Here is a 20,649-nt window from a genome sequence, read left to right as displayed (position 1 = left end):
AGGTTTAATGAAGATATTACATGCTGGGATGGGGTTTTGTTTTATTTTTTACTAGAGGTCTTTATTTTAAACAACAATCATGTGCATGCATTTATTTGGAAGGCTGTTCAGATCTCTGTCACCCATCCACAGAAATGCCATTTGACTCTCGGTTGCATTTGTGGGCAATAGACTGAAGAACTTGTTCACCAACCGTGCTCATAGGCAGCACAGTAGGCACAGAGGAATGTGCAAGTTGCACAAACACACTTTTTGGATGTCTCCCCTTGCCACAATCAGAATAAAATTATTTTTGGAACTTACTGATCCTTGGATATTAGTGGGATACAATAAACACAAGTCCATGTTCCCACGCTGAACACGAGACTACAGTTGACCTGGACAACATTCTTCAACGACTAGTTCAGTCAGTGAAAAATACAGCTTAGGAGCAAGCAAAACTATTTGTAATTCCTGGTCAAAGGTAGTGAATTTCTTCAGCTGCCTCCCTACCCCCTCAAAAAAAAAAAAAAAAAAAAAAAAAAAAAAGCAGCCCTAAAAAAAACCCCAAACAAACACACGTCCCCCCAAAAATCACCCTCAAAACTAAAAAACAAACAAACCCCCCCACCCAACAACCAACCAACAACCCCCCTTATGGCTCTTCCCAAGAAACAAGAAAATGCAATGTTTTGATTTTGCATTTTGAAATAAGGGTCTGAAATGCAGCTACATTTCACTAAGAGGCTAAACAAACACCTTTAAAGGCAACTGGGCATTTCTTTGTCAACCAAACATGGCATGCGACTGACTCAGCTCTGTTTTTCATGCATTCTGGTATCTGTGATGTCTTTAAGGCCGATGAACACCTGAGCTGGCAGTGGCAGGTGAAAACAAAGGAGTTATTTGACTGCTCCCTGCAGTCAGCAGGGTTACATCAGGAATGAACTTGGCACATATGCATGCTTATACCAATAATAAATCAGTATGCAGAATGCCATGGCATGTCTCTAGCCTAATTAAGAGTCAATGTCTAAAGGCACATAACAAACAACCTGATCTGTTCACAAGATTCAACTTCTGTAGTACAAGATACAGAAGTATATTGCAAGCACAGAACAATTTTCTCCAGCCCTTCCCACAGTGACCCAGCTGTTGGTTTGAACTGCCCGTACATCCATCACTGCTCCTGAAGCCGTCTTTAATCATAAGAACAGGGTCTGTGATTCACAGCAGGTACCTGAAAAGGGCATGTTACACACACTTCACTAACTCCTGTTGCATTACTGATGATGCTAGCAGGACAGATGAAGTGAATATGATGAAACCCCACACAGCAACATGTTTTACTCCTTGCCTAGGATTTCTAGGCGAGTCTTGTTAATGGATATTATTGGGTAGTTTATCTTCACAGCAGCTTTGCAGGGATATGCAAAAAGTTCCTACCCTGACCTTCCTGCGAGCTGGACATAGGTCTCACACAATAGCAGGGCATTGTAGTGGAGCATGGGGGATATTAGCTTCTACACATTTGCCTTTGGCGTAGATAGGTCAGTCCTCAGGCTGCTGTGACCACTGGGGCATCTTTGATGCTGTGCATCATTGGTGACTGCTAGCATCCATCTCCTCTCCAGGTATGGATGGCTGCTGGCTCACAGGGAGCTCATCCACCCTTTGACAGAGTGGTTTTCAGTCCTGCTGAGTGTCCACACACCCTCCTCACCCAGGTAAGCCCAGGTGGGGGTGCCTGTTTAGTCGCCAACAACCCACCCATGAAACAGGCTTTCCTGGTTTGCATGGTACCAGATAGTAGGCCAAGAGAGGTCTGGCCTGACCAGGTCTCTAGGGTAGGGAATCCTGAAAAAAAAGTGAGGAATCATATCTCTCTGTCATGTCCCTACATCTCCTGTACCCAGAGGCAGCACACCTCAGGGTGGGGCAAAACTAATGGATGGAGCAGCTGGCCAAGACTCAGCTCAAAGCAATCATGAACTAGGAGGTTTTCACCTCGTTGTAGGAATGAAGTTTTAGGAAGTACTCGGCAAAAATGGAGCTTCCATTTAGGAGTATTATTTCAGTCTGGGTACTTGGCATCTGCAGCCCTTCTGTTCATACAGCCTAAGGAGTAAGGAAGGGAGTGAAGGGTCAACAAGGGCAAGGATACTCTAAGCCTTGCAATCAAAGGAAACCCAAGAGTCATTCCTTACCCAAAGTGTGGTTATCCAGGTTGGGTGCTGCCAGACATGTCTCCCGTGCTGTTTCAATTGCCTGCTTGATGGTACACTCGGGAGATGTGCTGGATACCTGCAGAAAAGACAAGGAGAGAGAACATCTGTTAATTACCTGCTCATCCATTTTCTGTGGTACACCCCAGGTAACTTGCAGAGAAATTCTCTCTCTTGGGCCAAGTAAAAAGGATAAAACGGATGAATCCAACATGCTTTTATAAATGTCTAGAGGAGCTGAGTAACATAATGATTATTCCTGGAATCACAGAATCATAGAAAATTAGCTGGAAGGGACCTCAGGAGATCACATCTAGCCCAACCCCCTGCTCAAAGCAGGACCAGCACCAGCTACATCATCCCAGCCAAGGCTTTGTGTAGCTGGGTTTTGAAAACCTCCAAGGATGGAGACTCCACCACCTCTCTGGGGAGCCTGTTCCAGTGCTTTACTACCCTCCTAGCAAGAAAATTCTTCCTATTATCAAACTTCAACTTCCCTGCAACTTGAGCCCATTGCTCCTTCTTCTGCCATCTGCCACCACTGAGAACAGTCCAGCTCCAATGTCTTTTGACCGCCCCCCGCAGGGAGCTGAAGGCTGCTATTAAGTCCTTTCTTGGTCTTCTCTTCTCCAAACTAAATAAGCCCAGTTCCCTCAATCTTTCCTCATAAGTCATGTCCCCCAACCCCCTCACCATTTTTGCTGCTGTCCTCCACTGCACTCTCCCTAATTCGTCCACATAATTTCTGTAGTGGGGGGCCCAAAACTGAACATAGCACTCCAGATGTGCCCGCACCAGGGATGAATAGAGGGGAATTATCACTTCTCTTGACCTACTGGCAACAGACCTACCAATGCAGCCCAGGATGCCGTTAGCCTTCTTGGCAATAAGGGCACACTGCTGGCTCGTATTCAAGTTATTGTCCACTATAGCACCCAGGTCTTTTTCTGCACAGCTGCTGCCCAGTCAGTCGGCCCCCAGCCTCTACAAGTGCATGGGGTTATTCTGTCCTAAGTGCAGGACTTTGCATGTGTCCTTGTTGAACCTCATGAAATTCCTTTTGGCCCAATCCTCCAACATGTCTAGGTCACTTTGAATCCCACCCTACCCCCCAGTGTATCTACAACTCCCCCCAGCTTGGTGTCATCTGCAAACTTGCTGAGGGCGCACTCTGTGCCACCTTCCAGGTCGCTGATGAAGATATAGAACAAAGCTGGCCACAGGACTGACCCCTGGGGTTCTCCACTTGATCCCAACTGCCAACTAGACATCCAGTCATTGATTACTACTCTTTGAGCGCAATGCACCACCCAGTTTTCTATCCACCTTACAGCCCATTCATTTAGTCCATAATTCCTTAGCTCACCTGAAAGAATGCTGTGGGAGACCATATCAGAAGCCTTGCTAAAGTCAAGGTACACCACATCCATCTCCTGGCCTCCACAGAGCCAGTCACCTCATCCTAGATGGCAATCAGGTAGGTCAGGCATGACTTGCCCCTGGCGAATCCATGCTAACTGCTCCTAATGACCTTCTCCTCCTCCTCCAAGTGCTTAGAAATGGATTCCTTGAGGATCTGCTCCATGGTTTTTCCAGGGACCGAGGTGAGGCTGACTGCTCTGTAATTCCTTGGATCCTCATTTTAACTTTTCTTAAATATGGACACTATGTTTGCCCTTTTCCAATCATCTGGGACCTCTCCTGATTGCCATCAGTTTTCAAAAGATGATGGTCAATGGCTCTGCAATCACATCAGCCAACTCCCTCAGCTCCCTTGGGTGCATCCCATCTGGTCCCATGTACTTGTACACATCCAGCTTTTCTAAATAGTCCCCAACCTGTTCTTTCCCCACTGTTGGCTGCTCACCTCCTCCCCAAACTGTGCTGCCATGTTCTCTTGACCTGCAACACAGTTGTGCTAACATCACCAACAGCAGTCTGGGACCTGACCTTCCCTGTGACGACCGAGGCAAAAAAAAAAAACAAAAACATTGAGCACTTGAGCCTTTTCTGCATCCTCTGTCGCTAGGTTGCCTCCCTCATTCAGGAAGGGATCCACACTTTCCCAATCCTCCTCTTGCTACCGACATACTTGTAGCAACCCTTCTTGTTCCCCTCCAATGTGCTTTGGCCTTCCTGACTTCATCCCTACATGCCGGAACAATGCTCTTCTATTCTTCCTTAGTTATTTGTCCAAGTTTCCACTTCTTATAAGCTTCCTTTCTGCGACTTAGTTTACTGAAGAGTTCCCTGCTAAGCCAAGCTAAAGGCAAGGAGCATCACTGAAGGAAAAGAACTAAGCATAGATGCTTTCACTCCCATCTGTCTTAAAACAGACCTATTTGCTCATGCAATATTCTTCCTTACTCAGTTCGAGTCCTCCTGGACAAATTCATCATAGACAACAGCATGGGACTAGCAGACCCCAATGTCCCTTCCAATTCTTTGATTCTGGGGCATCAAGGAGCTTCCAACGGGAGGTGAAAACTTCATGCTGAGTTAGTGGGATCTAGTCCTACCTGGCACATTTTCCCCAGAGTCATGCAGCTTGCTAAGTGCTTAATAATAACTCCACAAAGAAAAGCAAGAACTTAAGAGTTAAGCTTGAAATCAAGCAACTTGAAACATGAGGAAATTCCCATTGTTAATACTGACCCAGGAGTTTCTTTTTGGTCAGACTATTATTATACCTTATATTATCATAGTGCCCAAAGGCTCAGATAAGAATCACAAAATCATAGAAAATGAGGGTTGGAAGGGACTTCAGGAGGTCACATCTAATCCAACCCCCTGCTCAAGGTAGGACCAGCCCCAACCAGATCAGCCTAGCCATGACTTTTTTTAGCCCGGTCTTAAAAACCTCCAAGGATGGAGCTTCCACCACCTCTCTAGGTAACTTGTTTCAGTGTTTGACCACCCTCCTAGTGAGAAAGTTCTTCCTAACATCTAACCTCAACTTCCCTTGCTGCAACTTGAGACCATCGCTCCTTGTTCTGCCAGCAGTGAGAATAGTCCAGCTCCATGCTCTTTTGAACCCCACTTCAAGGAGCTGAAGGCTGCTATTAAATCCCACCTCAATCTTCTCTTCTCCAGACTAAATAAGCCCAGTTCCCTCTGCCTCTCCTCATCAGTCATGTGCCTCAATCCTTGAACCATTTTCGTTGTCCTCCACTGGACTCTCTCCAACTTGTCCACATCCTATAGGCTGTACAGGAGGGACAGGACAGGGAGGAAAGGCGCTCTGCATTAAGGAGGAATACATATCCTCACCAGGTAGCACAAAGTCAGAGGAGGGGCACATGGAAGGGCTCTGGGTTAGGATACAGGGCAGTCAAGGGGAAAGAGACTTAACAGTGGGGGTCTACTACAGACCTCCCAAACAAGGGGAAGAGCTAGACCAGAAAGTCTCAAGTCAGCTCACAGAGGTAGTTAGGTCAAAGGACATGGTCATCATGGGTGACCTGAACTTTCTAGACATCTGCTGGGAAGAGCAGTCAGCCAGGTCTGACCGCTCACATAGGTTCCTAGTCCAAATGCAGGACCTCCATCTAACCCAGGAGGTGCACAGCCCCACCAGGGAAGACGCCTTGTTCGACCTGGTGCTGGCCACGGGTGCTCGACCACCTGGGCGACAGCGATCATCGCCTGCTGGGAATCACCATCCAGCGCAAGGTGGCAAAGGCCTGCAGCAAGGCAGCAGCCCTTGATTTCAGGAGGGTGGACTTCAAAGAGCTAAGGAGATTAGTTGGGGAGGCACTGAGGTCCTGGAGGGGAGCCAGGTGTCCAAGAAGAGTGGTTGCTTCTTAAGGAGATGATCCTCCAAGCCCAAAGGGAGGTAATCCCAACACGGATCAAAGGGGGCAGGAGGGCATAAAAGCCCCCATGGCTCATCAAAAGCATCCGGGAATGTCTCGTAACTAACAGGGAGGCACGCACCAAATGGCAGGGAGGGGCCATCACCAGGGAGGATTATACTGCCATTGCTCTGGGATGCAGGGGTGGGTCAGGAAGGCCAAGGCAGAGATGGGACTAGGACTAGCTTCCCGGATCAAGGACAACAAGAAGTCCTTTTTTAAATACATAGGGGGCAAAAAGAAGGTTCTAGGTAATGTAGGGCCCCTGCAAAACACTCTAGGAAATTAGGTCGTCAGAGCAGATGACAAAGCTAACATATTTAATGATTTCTTTGCCTCCATTTTCCTGAGCAGGGACTGGAACAATTACCCCCCACTGGGCTCCGCTCAGGCCCCAGGGGAGGTGCACCCAGGCCAAGGATTGGTGAGGATCTAGTCAGGGAACATCTGTAGGGGCTGGATGTATTCAAATCAGCTGGTCCGGACAATCTCCACCCCCGAGTGCTGCGGGAATTGGCTGAGGTCATTGCGGGACCCCTGGCACGGCTTTACGAGTACTCGTGGTGCTCTGGTGTGGTGCCAGAGGACTGGAAGAGGGCCAACGTGGTTCCCATCTTCAAAAAGGGGAGGAAGGAGGACCCGGGAGACTATAGGCCAGTTAGTGGCACATGTCCACCAGGGGCCAGCAGGGGAGATTATGCTTAGGAGCAACCAACACGGGTTCATTAGAGGCAGGTCCTGTCAGACCAACCTGGTGGCCTTCTACGACCAGGTCACAGAATCCTTAGTCGCAGGGGTAGCAGTGGATGTAGTCTTTCTGGAGTTTCGGAAGGCCTTCAACACTGTCTCTCACCCCGTTCTCATTAAGAAACTGGGGGACTGTGGTGTCGACACCCACAGTCAGATGGGTCACCAACTGGCTGGAGGGCCGCACCCAGAGAGTGGTGGTGGACGGCTCATTTTCGACCTGGAGGGATGTTGGCAGTGGGGTCCCCCAGGGCTCGGTCCTCAGGCCCGCGCTGTTCAACATCTTCATCAGCAACTTGGATGAGGAGGTAAAAAGCACCCTGTTCAAATTCACAGATGACACTAAGATGTGGGGGAATGTGGGCATGCTAGGGAGGAATAAGCTACAATCGGATCCCAACAGGCTACAGGGGTGGGCGGATGAGAATAGGATGGGATTCAACACCAACAAGTGCAAAGTGCTGCCCCTGGGGAATAAAAACCAGCACCATACCTACAGGCCGGGGAACTCCCTTCTCATCAGCACGGAGGCAGAAAAGGATCTTGGAGTCATCATTGATGCCAAGAAGAACATGGGCCGGCAGTGTGGGGACGCTGTCAGGAAGGCCAACTGCACATTGTCATGCATCCACAGATGCATCTCAAGCATGTCCAAGGAAGTGATCCTCCCCTTCTATGCAACACTGGTGAGGCCACAACTGGAGGACTGCATCCAGTTCTGGGCGCCGCACTTCAGGAGGGATGTGGACAACATGGAGAGGGTCCAGAGGAGGCCACTCCCATGATCAGGGGGCAGCAGGGCAGGCCCTACGAGGAGAGGTGACAGGACCTGAACCTGTTCAGCCTCCACAAGAGAAGGCTGAGGGGGGGGATCTAGTGGCCTGTTACAAACTAGTCAGAGGGGACCAGCAGGTACTGGGGGAGGCCCTGTTCCCTTGAACACTGCCAGGAGTCACCAGGAATAACAGTCACTAGCTGGCAGAGGAGAAATTCAGACTAGACATCAGGAGGCGTGACTTCACTGTTAAGGCAGCTAGGATCTGGAACCAGCTTCCAAGTGAAATGGTGCTGGCCCCTACCCTGGGGGTCTTCAAGAGGAGGCTGGATGAACACCTTGCTGAGGTCGTTTGACCCCAGTACTCTTTCTTGCCATGGCAGGGGGTCGGACTCAATGATCTGCTCGGGTCCCTTCCGACCCTAGAAACTACGAAACTATGAATCCTTTCTGTAGTGGGGGCCCAAAACTGGACACAGGCTCCAGATGTGGCCTCACCAGTGCTTAATAGAGGGGAAGAATTACTTCCCTTGATTTACTGGCAACACTCCTACCAGGATGCCATTAGCCTTCTTGGCAACAAGGGCACACCATTGGCTCATATTCAGCTCGTTGTCACTTCAAGGTCCTTTTATGCACACAGCTGCTGCCCAGCCAGTCAGTCCCTGTACCGGTGCATGAGATTGTTCCGCCATAAATGCAAGACTTTGCACGTGTTCTTATTGAACCTCAAAATATCAGTCCTTTTTATCCTGTATATACTATAAGGATACATTAGTAACAAAGTGTAAATCATAATGTTATATACATTTACCCATGGCACAGAAGATGGGCAGATAGTTTTGCAACACAGTTGTGCTAATATTACCAACAACTTGATTTGGGCTTTCCTGGATTTATTATTTGTGCTGCAAAAGCATCTAAAGAACCCAGGCACCCTGCCATTGTGCAAGGTTCTGTACAAATGAAAAAAATTCTAGATCCCGCATCATAAAGTTTAGAAACGAACACCAAATGATCAGTAACACAGTTCCTAGTAGTCACCTGGCCTCCGTGCCTGTCCCATTGTCAGGTGCTTTGCAAGCATCTCATAAAGTGAGCTTTTTGGGAAAGACCAAAAGGAGAGAAGGGTCTGTTAATTCTGGATCTCATGAACTGAGTTTTTCAAAAAGCTCATTTTTAAATTAGGCAAATAAATTTGAAGGGGAAAAAAGAAAGGGTGAACAAAAATGTTTAATGCTGTTTACAGGTTCCACTGGCAAGTTATTTATCGGGATAACTATTTTCCAGCCGTGTTTATAAAGTAGAAGAGCTTGTAAATTCTTTAAGTTAACAATTGCCTTGTATGGATGGTACTTGGGGATAAAATCATAAAGTGCTTTATTTATTAACTCTTTTTCTCTTTATCATGAATCTTCTTGATGCTACCTAATCTCTTGCTTTAAGTCCTTGTTTGTTTTTGGTTTGGTTTTTTGTTTGTTTGTTTTGGGGGGGGAGGGCTTGTGAAAAATAACTGAATTATCATGTTGCAAGCTAAATCTTAAAATAAGTTAAAAATCAAAAATATTGCGGGGGAGGGGAACTGTTCCAACTTGACTTGCAAATGGTTCAGTTTTCTCAGAGGATCAATAAAAACATATTGCCTAATTGTGGAGGTTGTTTGTACCCTCATTTTAAAAAGTGGGTAATTTTCAAAGCCAAATTATTTTGCTTTTCATTTTATTCTCAATGTGTGGGCTGCACTGCGTTACCAAATTTAGCCTGAATTAATTCATAGCCTCAAATACTCTTAAGTGATATTTTTTCAGTGACTATTTTCCAAAATATATTCTTCCATCTCTAGTATTGATCCATGTGGATTAGTAAAGTTTACACCGCCATGGAGTATACTATTTTAACCAGCACAAGGCTGAGATCATTGTACACAACCGTCATGGTCTTCCTTTCCCTTTGTGGCAAATGCACGCATATTTCTATTTATGGATTGCATATTCTTCTTGCAAGAATGCATGATCTTTCCCTTTGAATAAAAGCTTTATTGCTATTAGGAAAAAAACCAACAAAAAAACCTATGTAAGTCAATATGTACACAATATTCTGAAGAGTGGCCTGATAACACAGAACTAGGTAAATAAGGAAAGAAGGAATTAGAGAACACATTCTCCTTCCCAATCTGTCTCATACTGGACAAGCACCAACACTATAAAGTTACTACACATTGTAGATGTACGTGCAAGGGATAATGTCCAGGACTTTTGCAACAGAGTTGTTTGGAAATCCTAAAAAAAATATTTTATATGAGTCCTGTAGGCCCAGATCTTAAGAAGGTAATTCATATTTATTTCAATAGGACTTAGCCAATGAAATGCCTTTAGAAATTTGGGCTTGAATGCCTGATCCAGTACTGATGGAGGTCAAAGACAGACTCTCAGGGCTTCTCTGTAACGCTTATTGCAGAGCACACCTAATCCACGTTCTTCCACTTTGTGTGCCACTTCTCCACTGAAGCAGAGAAGAGAGAGCAAAAGAAGGAAAAGGATAAAAATCCTGCCCTATGGCCTCCCTCCCCTATAGAAAAACCTGCAACTTCTGTGGATGGGTCTATGGTTCAAGGAATAGACTCCTAAGTGATCTCAAGACACATCAACAAGCCATAGTAAAGATCATGCCTGAATTGAGGGATTGCTGATGACAATGGCTCGGTGTGCACCTGAGCATGTCAGATAGGCAGGGTAAGTGGCTAAGAAAGCATAAGGCCAGCACCGGTCATGGGTGTTTTGCATCTGGAGACCCTATGGCAACAGGGGGCTGCATATTCCAGACTGCTGAGGGCCACTCTAAGGTACCTACCCTGCCTAACTGACAGCCTTAGGCATAGGCAGAGCAGGAGCAAATGAGTAGGGGCTGTTTCTTCAGACAGACAGACATTGTAAATGTGGCCTCAAGGTCTTCAAGAACAGGCTCTGGCCCTTTCTCCATCTGCGAGTAGTTGTAATACTGACCCTATAAAAAGCAATCAGCTTCTGCTGTTGGTTAAACAAAAAGCATAGGAGAGACCAGATGGCTCACAGGATTATTACATGGATGTCTAGCCTTTCACCATTTGGCCATCAGCTCAACTCCAGATTAGACTACCTTTGAATAAAAGTTGCTGCTCGACAAGGGATATTCACTGTTTCCATCCTGTCGCGCCAGATCAAGGGCAGCCAGGTCTGGGGCCATTGAGGGAATCAAGATGCCAACCAGAGTCAGGAGGATTGAGCAGAACCCATGGACAAGACAGGCCAGGAAGCCAGGAGGTTAATCCTAGAGCAGGGTTTAAGAATAAAGTTGAATCACGAATCCAAGAGCAGAGATGGAGAGCAAGCTAGGTTGGGAAGCTAAGAGATCAAGCAGAGAGCCAAGGTGAAGAATAAGCCAGTGAAAACAGCACCACAGCCTTGAATCAGATTGAGCCATATGGTCCAGACATTTCCTGTTCCTGCTCGGGAGCATACATGGGGGAAGTGAAAGGTCAGCTAACCCTGAATGGCCACCCTCTTGACAGGGGAGTGGGTGCAAGGTTAAGCCCTGATGGAGGATTCAGGCTAGCCTTGCCCAGGAGAGGTAGTCAGCTGTAGGGTGGCAGGATGGGATAAGTAATGTGCTCCCAAGCTGAGACCTCTGGTACAAGGCCAGTCTGCCACCTCCATATCCCAATTGTTTCCAACTTAAAAATGACACTCTCAATTGACTATCTTGGCAGCCAGGCCAAGGTTTCAGTGAGTCTGGAAGCTAAACATTCTTCTCCCCTGGATACGTCCTTCCACGAGAGAGCCACAACATACTGGCAGGATGTTATGGTAAGAACATGTCTCACTGCTTCCTGGGTTGTACCTACTCTGCAGGTAATCAGTGAATATTAGCATTGCCTTTCTGACACCTTTCAAAGAATAGAAAGACGAGGATCCAAGAAGTTGCGGACCTTGCAGGCAAAGAGCTGGGCAAATCTGCATCTTGCAACTGCTCCCCTGGAGAATATTTTGAGCAGTTGGCTAGTCTAAAGAACATTGGTGGTTAAATGACCATCCAATGTGGATGACCACCTACCTGAAACTCACTACGTTTCCTTAGGGGTCTAGTCGCAGCATGCATGTGGTCTCACATAGACCCGGTAAGTCTGTTTCTCCAAAGATTTGGGCAAGAAATTGGTAGCGGTTGTTCCAGGACTAATAAATTCTGTAGCCGATAATTCACGTTGAGCTCCAGTACAGTCAATGCACAATAATCCTGGGAAGGTTTAATCTAATATGGGTGTTCCTTCCCACTGAGTCTCAACAACAGTCCAAAGATTACTGTGCAGTCTGCTACCTGCAGTTAGGAAAGCTATTGAGTGAGTAAGTGCTTGCAATTAAATTAAGCCCATGGACCAACCCTGAGCTGAGGCATCTACAGTGATGTGGAAAGGTCATGATTTGGGGTCAGGTGAACTGAGGAAAGAAGAGTTGAGTATACTGCGTGAGCCGATAAAAATGCAAGAACTACTTCCCTCTGCCATATCCCTTTGGCTGTTTGCAGCAATAGCATACAAATACTGCTCTGGTCATTTACTTGGCTAGGCATCTTCCAAGCGATCCTTGCAGAGGCCAGGAGGGAGCAGTAGGAAGTCTGTACTGAAAGGCAGTTAAGACAAGAAGTAGCTGCCTCATTACAGTGTGAACGCCTCATCTCCCCCGTCATTGTTGTACACTGGAAGGAAAATCTCCAAGCCTCTCACACGGAGAGGGCAATCAAATGTGTCAGCAGACTAGATTCATTTTAATTAGACAACCAGTCTAATTAATAGTTGTAACCAAGGTGGGCTGAACAGTGCAAGCACCAGCTGTGAACTATTTGCTGAACTAGAGCATGACCCAAAACCTGTTGATGCTGATGGAATTTGGACCAAGACCTGGGAGCCACATTCTCAACTACTGTACAATGGACCTAAACCAGATGAGGATTGGACCCTGGGTTTCAAGAATTTTACTTATGCTCCTGTGGACAGCACAGCAGTTAAGACAGGAAGGGTGCTTTTGGACCAGCTAATCTGGTCCCTGCTGTTGTAGATAAAACCATCCCTTTCAACAACTGATCATGATGCCTCTGATCATTATCTAAATTTCCCACTTTCTCATTCATAAATATGCAGAAAAGCTCAGTTTGACTTGCATTGATTTCCAAATGATCCCAATTCATTTGGGGCAAAAGCAAGGCAGAAAGGAGGTTTGAGTAGTCTTCCTGGGAAAGTTACTTCTGCAAGATGTACACCTTTGCAGAGGAGTGAGACTAATACTCCTGTTTCCTGCTACAAAACCGCTGTAAAATGTTGGGGATCCTGACCAAAAATAGGCATGGCTGGAGTCATCATGACATTTGGTCCTTCTGAGGCACTTCCTATCTAAGGATTTCAAGGCACTTAAGAAAGATACCCACTGTACCACCTCTCAGTGGCCTGGAGATGGGGGTATTACATACCAGTAGCACAGAGGTAAGGTAGGACTCAGAGGGGCAGGTTCTGGACTCGTTCAATGCCATGCACACATCCTCTTTTAAGTCAGTAAAGAAACTTGACTCTACAACAACACTATATGGTAGCAAAAATGTAAAAGAAAGAGGCTGCATTCTGCTACTACATTTGCTCACATCAGGTAAGTGCAGTACTCTGCAAGCAGTTGCCTAAGACCATTATGGCTGTGCCATACCCCTAAGTGACTTGGCCTATGGCACCCAGCGAGATCTAGGCACACACCTGGGAATCCTGATGCCCAGTTTAATGCTCTAACCACTCCATCTTATGACTTTTCAAAATCTAATATCATCATCATCATATTATTATTACTACTATTACTTACTGCAAGCTGGACATATGCTGTGCTATTGTGCGTGATCTGGTAGTGGAGCATGGGGGATTATTATTATTATTGCAATTTATTATTTTTGTTAATAATAATAATAATAATAATAATAATAATAATAATATTCACAATACAAGTCATTACATTAAATTTTCATCCAGACATTTTTTCCCCCCAATTATGCTCGAAACATTTCTTGATGTAGGAGTTCTGGCTGTGGTAGGCTGTAGTTATGCTACACTACAGTGCTGAAATGCAGTATGGGAGAAAGAGGGCCTCATGACTGCTGGATGACACGATAAGAAAGAAAAATAATAATAAAAAACACACTAATGAGCAAAGAGACGCTGAAGGAAGTATGAAAACAGCAGCTGAAAAACTTGAGGACCAATGTAAAGGGCAAGAACTCACTAATGGACGCAGAGAACAAGAAACAAAGTGCAGGTGAGCAAATTTGACAATGGAACTAGTAGAGATAAACGTCTCAAAAGAGAGAGAGCGAGAAGAACTGGCATGCGATGGGGGGCACACAAGTACAAATACAGGGGTTGGGAGATCTGTCCCTCAGAGATCTAGGAGAATGTGAAAAACGTATGATGTGTCTACCCGTCATGGACAAGCTTCACTAAGTTGAACTGCCAGTTAATCAGACCAGCTAAAATGCTGTTCAATGACAATAAATCTTTCTGAGTTTTCACCAATGAATGTGGATCTGAGTTGTTTTTTCTGCTTCGCCGTGGGACTCTGGAAGACGGCTTGCTCGTGTCAGCAATCCAGAACAAACAGACCCGCTACCTTCAATGGGATTTCTCCGTGGCCAGGGCTCTCCAAAAAGTCAGAAGCACAGATGAGTCCAGGACTCAGTTCTCCCAATCCTGTGCTCCAATAACTGCATGGCTGCTCAGCAGCATCATTCAGACCAGTGCTTCAAACACTGCTGGCTAGAGAGACCACTAACGTGTCATGCTAAAACATCCTCAGGAGAAAAGCCAAAGAACTTAATGTACATTTCCCATTTAAACTTGCAAAAAGTTGCCTGAAGTTGCAACTATACCTGCAGCCAGAGCTATCTGCCATTAAAAGCATCATCTCAAAATTCAGAGGCGTGTGTCTGAAACACTTCATCACCGATGCTAATTTGAAACAGGCATTTGTAAAAGATTGATCACCTCCACGAGACAGGCCAAGATCTACAAAGAAGTTGGCAAGCGATAAAGTATATTCATATTCCCAGAGTCAGGACAAAACAAATGTTCCTCACTTTCTAACTAAACAAAATGGGCGTAATCATCAAGATTCCAGGTAACTTCATAATTCATAAATACTCTTCTTTTCTGTCTTTATAAGACAGCAAAGGTGTCCAAGCTAAGGTATGCCTTCTGTAACACTCCACAGGTTTGTTTTTCCAAAGTGGTTGGTGATTTAATAGCCCTTGGAAAGTCCCCCAGTAGTCTATAATTAAAAGTAGTCTACTTGGCACTGTGACATTGTCGGACCATTCCAAGCGCAGACAGTGGTATTTTTGAGGAAGTAGGACTATGAGGTTCTACTTCAATTGGGTCAATTGGGTATGTATTGAGTAGCTGGCTAGCATTACAGAAGAAAGAGACTTGGGGGTCATCATTAACCACAAGATGAACACAAGCCTTCAATGTGATGCTACAGCTAGTAAAGCAACCAAAACGCTGGCTTGCATCCATAGATCCTTCTCAAGCAAATCCTGGGATGACATTCTCCCCTTGTACTCAGCCTTGGTGAGGCTGCAGCTAGAGTACTCATCCAGTTTTGGGCTCCACAATTCAAAAAGGATGTGGAGAAGCTTGAGAGAGTCCAGAGAAGAGCCACGCACATGATCAGAGGTCAGGAAAACAGACCTTACAACAACAGGCTGAGAGCCATGGGGCTCTTTAGCCTGGAAAAGCGCAGGCTCAGGGGTGATTTGGTGGTCACCTATAAGTTTATCAGGGGTGATCACCAGGATCTGGGGGAATGTTTGTTCACCAGACTGCCCCAAGGGATGGCGAGGTCAAATGGTCATAAGCTACTGCGAGACCATTTCAGGCTGGACATAAGGAAGAATTTCTTTACTGTCCGAGCCCCCAGGCCTGGAACAGCCGGCCATCGGAGGTGGTTCAAGCACCTACATTGAACACCTTCAAGAGCAAATTGGATGTTTATCTTGCTAGAATCCTATGACCCCAGCTGACTTCCTGCCCTTCGGGCATGGGGCTGGACTTGATGATCTTCCGTGGTCCCTTCCAGCCTTAATATCTATGAAATCTATGAGTAAGGGATTGCAGGGGGAAAAATGGTTTTTAGACTGCCTGTTAGGCAATTATGCTATGACAGCCACGGCAAATGACGTTTAGAAACATTTTGACGCCCAGAAAAATAAACCACTCTTCTAGTTGTCATCAAAGGGAACCTTGTATTAGACAGGGTATATGATGGTTTTCAGGGAAATTCTTGACTGGGGGGGGGACACGCCATAGCCTCGGATCTCCCTAAATTTTACTAGACCAAGAACCAGAGATGCAACTAGGAAGCTTCGTGCCCTGGGTGGTAGTGGCAGCTGGGCCAGCAGTGGTGGCAGCTGCCGTTTTTGTGCCATTTCCCCCCTCTGCCCTGAAGTTGGCACCCAGTGCTGGTGCCCCACTTGCCCAGAGCCCATGGGGCAGAACTTGCCTGGGACAGTGGACCCCCAGCAAAGTAAAGTGAGGACCAGGCAAGGGCCTATCATCCAAACCTGCTTTACCCTCTGGGGTAGCCTCTCTGTCAACTTAAAACATCAAGGTGTGGCAGGCGAAATAACAGGGTGAGAGGCCAAAGGGGGTAACAAAGTGAGGCCCATAAGGTGGCATGGGAAGGTGGCTTTGTCACCTCGGCACCAAATGTGTTACACAGTAGTGCAAAAAACCTCAGATGGATTCATATCATGCTGCAAACACACTAATGAAACAAAGGTTACATAAAGATTCCCCTCCACAAAGACCACACAGGCTTTTGCTAGGACTATGAAATCCACACCTAATTTGTCTAAAATGAAAGCAGACAGCTGTGACTACTGTCATCTTTGTAATGACCTGGGAGGGCTCTAGGTCTCAGCATGCAATCATCCAAAGGTGAGTGCCACATCTTAAGTCTAGCAATTTTTGTTGGATGTGAAGAGGGAAGTGTCAATCAAACCTCAGACCATAGTGAAGCATCATATGCTAGAAACAGCACCATCTATCTTTCTTTAGTATCAAGACAACCACTAGCTGTATTGGAGATTTCTTCTAGTCACACCTAATTTAGCATATCAGATGAAACTCTGGAATTGTGGAAGTTAATGAGAAATGTCACCACTGATTTCAAACCCTTTCATTTTCTGCATGCCACAAACATTGCCATCTTGCTTTGGCTGCTACTTAACAGGAGCTACTCTTGCATTCACCTAAACAACTTAATCTGCCTACAGCTGCTTTCCCTACTCAGCTGCATCCAGCTGAGCTGGTGCTTCATGAAGAGAGTCAATTATGTATTATTACTCCTCCTCACAACTTTTAAAACAAATAACATGTAGGTTTGTCTCGAACCTTTGGCTGTTATTTGGTGGGGGATTTTTTTTGGACTTTGCAGCTACAGCCATCTTGTATGGGGCTGTGTCATGAGCAGGGATCCTGGCTTTCTCTGTTTAAAAAAAAAAAAATCCCCAATTTTTAGATTTAAAAAAGTAACTTCAAATCTACATTTTTCTATGATAAAAATGAAACTGCTAATGTATACATATATATACAGCATTGTTTCATTTTAAAAATCACAGAAAAAATGTGTATTTTGGGCAATGTTTTTTAAATCTGAAAATTGGGCATTTTTTTTAGTCAAAGAAAACAAGGATCCCTGGTTATAAGTAGGATTGAAACTCTGCAGCTGAGCATGTGAGGGATGTTTCCCACCTATCACTGCTGTTATTGGGCATTGAACCACTGAGTCTGCATGGGGGGAAAGAACTGACCTACACACAGGACTTAAGCATTTGAGAAAATAGTGGCGAGAGAGAAGAGAACAAAGGAGCCTGTAAGGGGGAAGCTTGTCTTTGCTTTATTTAAAAAAGGAGAGACATAGAAGAGAAGACAGTTGGTTACTGAGGGTTTTAAAAAGGTAACTGAAAGGGTCGAGTAGACAATGAAGATGACTGGATGTAGAAGCTGCCAAATGTATGCTACACTCCTTGAGTGGCAATGTGCTGCAAGCTCCTGTTACATGAAATGTCAGCGGCCAGTGCTCAGAGAAAAGATCATCTGAGATTTCAGGGTATGACAAGGGATACGAAAGAGGAGGTGTCATGGACGACTCAAGATTGACAGAAAGATCCTGAAGACAAGACAGACATTCAGACAAAGGGGTAACACCTGGAATCATGTAGACATGAGGATAGTGCAGATACAGAGACCAGCTAGTGGAGAAGAAAGAGGTTCTCTTAGGAACATAGATGAAAAGCAGGAAGAAAGAGAGGACGTGATAGAAGCTGTTTCTGTTTCTTGCTAAGTCAACAAGGAGAGGAGGTGGCAATTATGCAAGTTCTTGCACCCAAGCTTTCCTGAACCAAAAAAGAGCTGGTGTTGTTTTAGACTTTGCTTTTTACTAAGAAAAAAGGACAGCACTAGAAGAACTGGTAATAGATTATAACTTTGGACGAAATGCTAACGAGTTTAAGTCAACTTAAATTAAACAGAAGGATAATCATAAATTAGTTTGTAGCTTAGGAACTTAATTGTAAGAGACATACTGAGAAATTAAGGGAACAATTTAATGAAGTCAACAATACTAAATAGTTCAGGGACTTGAATATGGAGGAAGCTGGAAGTTTCTTTAAGTCTAAAATGCAAAACAACAATCTGGAAACTATATCTCAAATGGGGCGGGGAGGGCAGGGGGAAACTAGTCAAGAGCTGCAAATCTAACTGGATGAAACAATCAGCTCAAGGACAACAGAAGTAAGCAATGAGCCAAAAAAGAGAAAGTATCAAACAGTAAAGAAAGCCATATCTTAGAGGTCAGGAAATACAGGGATACAGTGAGAATTACCAAGACTTAGTCTGAGTTAGACCTTGCAAAGGAAATTAAGACAAATAATAAGAGAGTACAAAGACAGAAAAAAAAAAAAGAGGTGAATGTGTAGTCTCGCCTAAAAATAATCTAGGTAGGATCCAATACACACATGTTGCCTTCAGGGGGCAGTAAGGATAAAAATGTTGACCATGGAGGCAAAGAGAAGATAGATAACAGGAATGAAGGCATGGGAACAACGACATCTGAAGCAAAGCACAAAAGGGTTCAATGTAATCAAGTCTCCATCCCAAAATCCTGAAAGAAGTGACAGATGAAATCATAGGGCCAGTAGGAAAGTTTTTTTTAAACGTAATGTATGAATTCAGAAATGGTTCTATAATGACCGAAGAGTAGTGATTATATTATAGTACTTATATTTAAGGGCGGGGGTGGGGGGGGGGAGTCATTCAGGCAAGTGCTGATCCATTGGTCTAACTGCAGTAATACTCAAGGCTTTAGGCCTAAGTTTGAATAAAATAATAATTAAATAATTTAATTTTAAAATTTAAAATATTTAACTAAATAACCAAATAAAATAATCATCAAATAATTACATTAAAATAATTAAATATTAATTAATTATTTGGGGAGGAAAACAGAACAAAATGCCACATGGTTTTACCAAGGGTGTATTAATGTAATAGCTTCCTCTGGTAAAAAAAAAAACAACTGATTTTCTAGACTAGGAGCTCCCAAACTGTGGCACGTGTGCCCCTGGGGGATATAAAAGACATCTCTGGCAGGTACATGGGAGGAATTGTGTAATGGCAGATTTAATTTTCATTATAATAATAATAATTTGCATTGAAGAGGTTAAAATATAAACCATATGTGGGTAGGGGTACACAGGCAGCTGGTAAATCTGGAAGGGGGTATGCAATAAGGAAAAATTTGGGAACATCTGTTCTGGACAGAAGAAATGGAATAGGTCTAATCTGCCTCGTCTTCAGGAAGACATTTGATAGAGTTTCACATGAGAAATCATCAGTATAATTGGAGAAGATGGGGTTTAGCACCAGAATGGTGCACTGAATAAGGACCTAGCTAAATGAGGATGACAACAGGGATTGTTGAAAAGGAAAGTAGCATCTAGAGGGAGATGATTAGCTGAGTTTTTCAAGGATCCATTTTGGGATTGGTCATTTTAATGTCTTTATTACTGACCTTGGTGCAAGAAGTAGGAGTGAGCTACTTTGACATTTACTGGCAACACAATTTTGGGAGGCACTATCTATGTGGCGAAAGGCTGACCTCGGGTCTGGCTGACCTTGGGATTGGCGTTAACAGAAATGGAATGAAATTCATTAGAACTAATGCAAGGTCAGGTGCTCAGGGATTAACAATAATTTCTGGGAGCTCGTCTGTTGGAAATGCCAGAAGAGGATCAAGACGCAGGCGGACTAGCCAGCTGCAGGGCGACAACAAGTTGCCAACATGATGAAGGCATAGAAAAGGCAAATGGTTTTTGAGGATGTATCGGACAAGTGACTGCCAACAGAGATAGGGCAGTTATAATACTGTTGTACAAGACATTGGTGAGAACTCAGCTGGAAACTCTGAACAATGCTGGACACCTTCATTCAAGGGACACTGGAACAAGTGTAGAAAAGTGCTACTAGGATGCTCAGGGGAACAGAAAACCTGTCTTAAGAGAGCTGACAAAAAGAGCACGTCTCATTTCATCTAGCAACATAACAGTGTAGAAATGTGATGTCTGTTTATAAATGCATTAGGGCAGCAGACACCAGGGAGCAAAGAGTTTCAGCCAAGACACAGCACTGCTGCAAGGATAAATGGGTATAATCTAGCTGAAAATGAATTTAAACCTGGCAGGAGGGTCTATACCACTAGAGCAATGAGGTTCTGGAACCACCTTGCAACAGGATGGGTGAAGGCAATATTTAACTATATTTAAGAAAGTTTATGAAAGCAATGATACAAAGTGGTTGCCTATGATCAAAGAGGACTGGGCCATATCCAGTATATCCAATGGGGGTCCAGGAGCTCCCTTCCCATTAACAGTTCCCACAACCTAGTAATTAAGGGCAACCTCCTGGGTGGCTTGAAACCCCTCTTTAAATTCCCTATTCCGAATCATC

General features: G+C 44.9%; 1 protein-coding gene across 1 annotated transcript in view; it reads right to left on the bottom strand.

The window, feature by feature from the left end:
• The window catches only part of LOC149865138 (vasoactive intestinal polypeptide receptor-like), a 178,003-nt gene that overhangs the window by 116,469 nt on the left and 40,885 nt on the right, over positions 1-20,649 (bottom strand). The window contains exon 2 of the mRNA XM_090047844.1: positions 2,187-2,283. Coding sequence (XP_089903970.1) covers positions 2,187-2,283 — 97 coding nt within the window. The remainder of the gene's footprint in view (positions 1-2,186; positions 2,284-20,649) is intronic.

The sequence above is a fragment of the Crocodylus siamensis genome, chromosome 5, assembly GCF_052110815.1.
Source record: "Crocodylus siamensis isolate JL-2025a chromosome 5, ASM5211081v1, whole genome shotgun sequence".
NCBI classification, from domain to species: Eukaryota; Metazoa; Chordata; order Crocodylia; family Crocodylidae; genus Crocodylus; species Crocodylus siamensis.
This window is presented reverse-complemented; position numbering and strand designations above follow the sequence as displayed.